Consider the following 7261-nt stretch of genomic DNA (forward strand, 5'->3'; position numbering starts at 1 on the left):
CACAAAATATGAAAACATGTACTATTTTGTGTTTTGAAAAGCTTGAAAAGCACTTATCCAGCCACTTGACAATTATGCCTGGTGCACGACATTGTAAAAAACAATGAAAGAAGTGAACCCGCTACATACAACATACTGACACAGAGTAACAACACCCAGCCGTCTACCTTCCCACTCATTTTGTTAAAACATTCTGCACATTATTCAAAACTGCAGCACAGTTCCAATAATAAGTGTTTCAATATGTATGAAACACATTTTAAATACCATTACTTTCATCAGTGCTTTTGCTATTGATGCACACTCCTGCTGTGCCCAATTGTGTAGACAGCGTCTCAAAGGGTTAAGCTCTGTGGAGGAAATACCATCAACACCACAAGAAAGGGAAAGTTTAAGGCACTTCATATACGTGGAAACGAGGTTTTCATTGACTGTTAGCATACACTGCACCAGACTGAGAAGGAAGGTTACTTGAAGCATATTTCACACCACATAGCAAACAGAAATGTTCTGCAAAGGCATCAGCAGTGTTCGAGACAACACCACTATTTTCATGAAGAAGCCGTACATCCTTGGCACTCCTTTTAGAAGAGAGAGCCCACAAAGCTCCAGAAATATTTTGAATTATGTGTCACGCTGGCTTCGACACAATCAATGTGGTCAAAGTAATGATTCTAAAAATAATAATAATAATAATAATAATCCTAGTGGTAACTTGGCACACTAGACTAAAAAGAAGGCTGATGCCTGTATGTTAGAGAATCTGATAACCAGCCATCTAAAGCAGGAATTTGCAGGATGCAGAAGACACTTCCTTCCCCTCCACGTGCACACACACTTGCTCAATAACACAGCACAGCACACACGCACACACTCGACAGGTGCACAACACACAGGAGTGCCAATGAAGTCTGGTTCCAAGGAAGGAGAATCCAAATCGCCAGGGGGGTGGAGAGAAAGCTCTGCATGCCAGATATAATCATGGAGTTGTGGTGTCGGGCCATACAGGCATGGTGAGGGCTCAGGCTGTGCTGACCACTTGTTCAGACGAAGTGAAAAAAGATTAGTGCTGTTTAGAGAGACGTCAAACACCCTGCAGTATAGACAAGTGCAATGTTGCGTTGGTATCGCAGGGTGTGCTACTTGAGGGGTTTGAGGCAATCCTCGAAGGCTGGCATGAGCTTGTGACAACCGAAAAGACGGGAGTAAAGGGTGCGTATTGTCCGGCGCAGAACAAGCTTAAGTTTGTTAGCGTCGCGAGTTTGGTACGGGAACTATACTGATGAGCAGTACTCAAGTCGTGACAGAATGATAGAAGTGTAGAGTGCTCGGAAAACCTTAGGTCATCAGGGAAGGGAGACACGGGACACAAACCCAAGAAAGGGCCGGTGCTTACATACAGTGCTGGTGAGATATGTGGAAAAGTTGAGAGAACAGCTAAATGCTACACTCAGAATGAGAAGGGCCCGAACAGTCTTTATAGAAGTGCCTCCAAGGAAGAAGATTGGACGTGCAGTAGTTTCGTTGTGGCTGATACGCATGGCAGCACTTTGTACGGTGCTACTACAAAGTTTTATATTGTAAGCCCAGTCGTTCGCCTTTACGGAATGTATTTATTGTAAGCACATATGCTGTTCATCGGCATATTGTTGTTGTGGAAGCGTTAACTTGTTAATCAAACACATTCTGGGCAGATGCATTAGTAACTTGGTTTTGAGTACATCTTTGTCCTGACTACAATTTATAGTATCGCAGCAAGAAACATTTTAGTAGAGGCTGAAGGGATTCCAGCAGTTTAAGCATACTGACTGCACAAAACACTGATGACACCTTTTCACCTTCCCCACAATGCACTCACACCATCTACACTTTCCATAAGCAAAAAGTGAGATAAAAATTCAATTACAGTTTCATTGACTCAGTACTTGCTGCTTCTGAAGCGTGCATCGAAGCAATCGTGGTATACGCTGCTACATGCATAGGTCTTGCATGATGCAGGTCCTGCTATGCACTGCACACAGGGCACACATTGCAAACAGATTTCTTTTTGCAGTGCTCAACTATAACGACACACTGACTCAAATATGACTGCGTTGCCACGTATGCTTCAGTGCGTCAGTGTTCTTGATTGCTACACGAGCGATTTATCCCCAACTAGCCCAAAAGACGGTCGCACTTGAAAGAAGTGAGTGAATGAGTACAGTGAACTTGTACGAAACTGGATTCACATGCCGAATAAAAGAGCGCAGTGTCATCTGAAACAGGCGGCACGGCTGATTATGTAAGTACTTCCAATAGTTCGGCTACTAGTGTAGTTCGCTTTCGGGAGTTATCTTTACCACTGGAAACAGCGCAGAGCTTGCCCGTTAAACTTGAGTCAACCGACACCACACGAAACACGCCGCGGGTGACCAACCCAACTTCCACACGGTTCATTCACCACATCACAGGTCACACGAAGTCAAGAGTGCCATATTTTAAATCACTGCAGCACCAAACGGACCTGAAAATTCATTTCCTTCGACAGATTTCTCAGGTGAGTTCGTTCACTCGCCAGTTACGAACTCGATGGACGCGCTAGGCCTACGCGTAACGTAAACAACATCGGCGATAGGCGAGTGTTGATTATCCAGACTTCGGAGCTCGTAAACGTGTTTCCATTCGTTTTGAGCACAACAAAATGCACATACAACAAGCACAGACGTTGCGGCAATCGTGATTCGGTTGGCTGTTTTAGCAGACGATCGTACCGAGCCCGGCGGAACCCAGTGGGCAGGTTGGATTAGTCGGCGTCGTTCAAAGTCGCTTCGGATCCACGTCGCACTGCCACAACCCACGGTAGTCGGTCGGTCGTGTCATTGTCGGCTTACTATTACAACACTGTCTTTTAGGAACACTGTCGCGCGCGTCGTGCGTCCAAAAAACTCGGACGATCGTTGGTGCCGGGCGCCTTCGTACGGTCGGCCATTACAGGCGCAGCAGCCGAAGGCTCCGCAGCCTTCGATTGGTTGACGCCTGCGAGGCGTCGCAGCCTCTCATTGGTGCACGCCGGCGCAGCTTCGCCGCGCGCCGGCAAACTTCTAGCATCTGCAGTAGACATAATCGCTGCGCGACGTTCCGCTTCAGCGAGTTCCCGACCGACGCTTTGACGCATTTGACCCTTCGGCGCGCGCCGAAGCTTTCCAGCGCGTGCCAGTGGTTGGGGCATTACTGCCTCTCGTGCGAGGGCACCTCCACGGCGCTGTACGGGTGAGGGGAGAGGGGTAAAAAGTGTAGCGAAGAAAACAGAGTATAGAGTTGAGATAGCCCAGCGGTAAGGAACGTCATGAAGGCGCGGCGGCTACAGCCGCTCGTACAGTTCGGCGCCGTCCAGGAATTCGAGCAGTGCCGCGAAGGCGCGCGCGGTCACTGATGAATGCGCCGCCGGGAAGAGAAGTGCCTCGGTGCTGTCGCACGGCAGGCCAAGGCGGCGGTAAACGCTCGTGAGCGTGTCACGCTGCGCCGTGTACTCTCGGCATCGCAAAAGCACGTGATCTAAGTCCTCCACGTCGGCGCACTTTTCACAAAAGGGGCTTCCCGTACCTTGCAGGCGGTGAGTCCTTGCTGCGGTGCGGTAGCAGCCGACGCGGAGACGAAGCAGCAGCGCCCGGTCTCGACGATGAAGACCCTTTCGCGGCAGGAGTCTCGGTGGGTTGCCACTGGCGACGCGGGCGTCCGGGTGTCGTGCACGCAACATGCCGGCCACGGTGTGACGGGCGACGTCGAAAGGCGTCACGACGAGTGAACGAGGCACAGTCGCCGTGTGGGCGGCCCTCGCGAGCCGGTCTGCTTCCTCGTTCCCGTGTATGCCGATGTGTGCAGGCACCCACTGCAGAACGAGGTCGCATCCCTGCTCGCACACGCCATGGATTTTCCGCAGGAGGCGCTGGATCAGCGGTGGCCCATGGTCAGCCCTGGCCAGCATGTGCAGTGCCGCGCGGGAGTCCGTCAGGATGGCCGCAGCAGGGATGCGCCGCTGGTAGATAAGTTCGGCCGCCAAGTCGATGGCCGCCAGCTCCGCGTGTGTTGATGATACGGCGCTCAACACGGTGCACTGACTTTGCGCTGGGATGTCCGGAGTGACGCACGCGGCAGCGGCAGCACCGTCCCGCAAGACCGAGCCGTCAGTAAACACGAGCACCCGGCCGGCCAGCTGCTCGTTGATGGCCGCAGCCGTCTCCTGTTGCAAGGCGCAGAGCGGAGTGTTGCGCTTGCCTCGAACGCCAGGGACGGTCGTGCGGATGAGCAGACGACGCTCCCGATGTGGCGGCGGGGCAAGCCACGCGCACGTGGCGCCGCCCCGTACCAGGTTGGCGAACTCGGTGACGCGGCGACCCATGCCGGAGCTCGGGAGAGAGTGCAGCCGGCTGATCAGCTGCTGGCCGTGCCGCGAACGATGCAAGCGCTCCACGTGGTTGAGGGCCCGCCCCTCGGCTCGGAGAGAGATGGGCGTCTCCCCCGCCTCGGCGAGAGTGGCGCCGCTCTGCGAAGACCGCGGGAGGCACAGGAACTGGCGTACGACGGCTCGGTGATCCGCGTCCATCACCTTCCATTGCGTCGGCTGCAGGTCCGCCAGGGGCAGCGCGTACAGGATCCGCGCCGAGGCCACAGAGTTGTATAGGCGCAGCGCGAGGGTCGGCGAACAGCCTTGGCCACGAGCGAGCAGGGAGCGCGCGGCGCCCGCTACCTGCGCGGCACCTTTCCGCAGGGCAGCTACTGCAGCACGCCAGTTCAGCCGTCGGTCGATCACAAGGCCAAGGTAGCGAACCCGCTTCTCCCACGGAAGCAGCACTCCATGGAGGGTGAAGCCTGGCGTGCTGTACTGCCCCTCGTACCTTGGGTGTACGATGAGCGCCTTGGTCTTGGCTGCCTAGAGGGTGAGGCCGATGCCGCTGATGTAAGCATCGACCCCATCCAGCGCGCGCTGCACACACGCACGCACCGCATAGCCGATACTGGTGGGGCCGATGGCGAACAACGCGATGTCGTCCGCGTATACTGCGACTCGAACCTCATGCGCCGGGAACTGGGGAATGTAGTCGGGGATGCGTGCCAGCGCGAGGTTGAACAGGAATGGGCTAAGCACACTGCCCTGCGGCACTCCTGTCACAACCACACGCGGCCGACTGAGCGCTCCCGCCACGCGCACCCGCATCGTTCTGCCGCCGAGGAACGCCGCAATGTAGCTTCGCATTCGTCCGCACACTCCGAGCGCATCGAGTGCGTCCATGATGGTAGCGTGTGGCAGACGGTCGAAGGCGCTCTCGACGTCGAGAAGGATGAGGTAGCCTGCCTCGCCCCGGCGCTTCGCTGTCTCCAGCGTGGCGATCACGTCGGCAAGGCAGTCCGCTGTGGCCCGGAGTCGCCGGAAGCCGCTCTGCTCCGCCGCCAAGGTGTCGAGCGCCGCCGTAATCCACTCGAGCCGCCGTAGCGCCATGGCCTCGAGCACCTTGCCAGCAGCGGAGGTGAGCGAAACGGGCCGGTACGAAGCAGGACTGCTGGCTGCCTTGCCGGCCTTGAGCAGCGGGACAACAATCGCCTCGCTCCACTCGTCCGGGATGCTGCCGGTCCGCCAGACGTTGTTGTATGCGTCGAGCAGCAGCAAGAGCTGGTCACCATCCAGGTTCCTAAGCATCTGATACGTGACGCCATCGGAACCTGGTGCTGAGCGGAGCTTCCTCGATGTGAGCACTGTGCGAAGCTCACCGATAGTGAAGTCAGCCTCGCACAGCGCCCTGATGTCCTCGAGGATCCCGGCCGTCGGGAAGTACCGCTCCGGGGCAAGCAGCTCGCGCCTTGGATGCGGTTGCGGCTGCAGCACGTACGGCGCCAGTGGACGGATGATGGGTGGCGGGCAGAAAGTCTCGGCGAGCAGCTCGGCCAGCTGACCGCTCGTGATGCCGCGAGCCACGGCGATGGAGAGGACGGGGCAGCGCGGCGCGCGGGGCCGCAGGATCGCCCCCAGGATTCGCCACGGGCTCGATCGGACGCTCGCCCGTTCCAGCGACGAGCAGAGGCTTGACCAGCTGGCGTTGCGGCGCTGCTTCGCGTGGCGACGGCATACCGCGTCGAGCCGGTTGTACACCGTCCAGTGCTCGCGTTTGCCCGAGCGCAGTGCTATCCTCTCAGCTCTGCGACGCGCGGATGTTCAGTTGTTTTATGTCGGGAACAGGCGTCCCGGCCGGCACAACACATCGAGTTGACGCGGCACGCGCGCATCGTGCGATGTGTTGGAAAAACAGGCCGCTCTCCGAGACTGGCACTGTAGCACACAGTTCCCGGAATCGCGGCCAATTAACAACACTGTACGCACGCGTCGGCAGGTGGGCGGCACGGCGGGGCTCTAGGTGGATTGGGTAGTGGTCGGACCCTCGCATGTCGGGGCTGCGGCGCCAGACGTAATGGCAGCGCTCCGACACTAGCGAGAGATCCAACACACTTCCCTCGCTGCCGCGACGGGTGAAAGTAACACAGCCCGTGTTGGCTACGAGCAGAGCCGCCCGCTGGATGGCATCAAGCAGGTCTAGGCCGCTGCGGTCGGTGTGGCTTGATCCCCACGCTGTGTTATGGGAATTGAAGTCTCCGCACATCACGAGGTCGCCGCGCACACGCTGTGATAGCCGCACGATCATCTCCTTGTCCCAGCGGCCGCCGCAGCACGCGTAAACACTCGCGACGCACGTGTCGGCTGTTCCGATTCGCACGGTCACCGCCACGCACTCGACGCCCGTGCACGGCAAATCGTCCACACTCACCACGGCCTGGGGAGCCCAGCGCGTACGTAAAGTGACGCGCGAGATCGCCCAGCCGGATGAGTGGAATCGGTACACGGAATGGCCGTGCATGACGCCTGCTCGCAGCCAGCAGCACTGTGGTAGCTGACGAAGCCTGGCAGATTGAGCTCTCCCGGGCGGACGTGGGTTTCTTGCAAAGCAAGCACGTCGCATCCGTCCGAAAGAGCCCCATCCGCCAGCTCTGGATGACGGCGGCGCATCGAACGAACGTTCCATTGAACGATGCGCGGCCGTTGCTCCACTGGTGTGCTAGCCATGCTGGATCAGGGCGTCATGCATTTCCAGAGCTGCCACACACATGTGACGCGCTGGCGAGTCGGCAGGTACCGATTCCAAAAGTGCACGCAATGCCGACGCGAGCGTCGTTATAACGAGGTCACGTGCATCGGGTGTTGTCGCGCTGCGGGGCTGTGCAGGGCTGCTCCCGG

At 57.2% G+C, this 7261-nt stretch overlaps 1 protein-coding gene across 1 annotated transcript; it reads right to left on the reverse strand.

Moving 5' to 3' along the window:
• Nucleotides 1-3340: 3340 nt before the first annotated feature.
• On the reverse strand, nt 3341-6884 carry LOC126520353 (uncharacterized). Its single transcript, XM_072289434.1, has 3 exons — nt 6349-6884; nt 4982-6170; nt 3341-4909 (listed from the first exon to the last, which is right to left on the reverse strand). The coding sequence occupies exons 1-3, from the start codon at nt 6882-6884 to the stop codon at nt 3341-3343; spliced, it is 3294 nt and encodes a 1097-aa protein (XP_072145535.1).
• Nucleotides 6885-7261: the final 377 nt, after the last annotated feature.

The sequence above is a fragment of the Dermacentor andersoni genome, chromosome 7 (assembly GCF_023375885.2).
Source record: "Dermacentor andersoni chromosome 7, qqDerAnde1_hic_scaffold, whole genome shotgun sequence".
NCBI lineage: Eukaryota > Metazoa > Arthropoda > Arachnida > Ixodida > Ixodidae > Dermacentor > Dermacentor andersoni.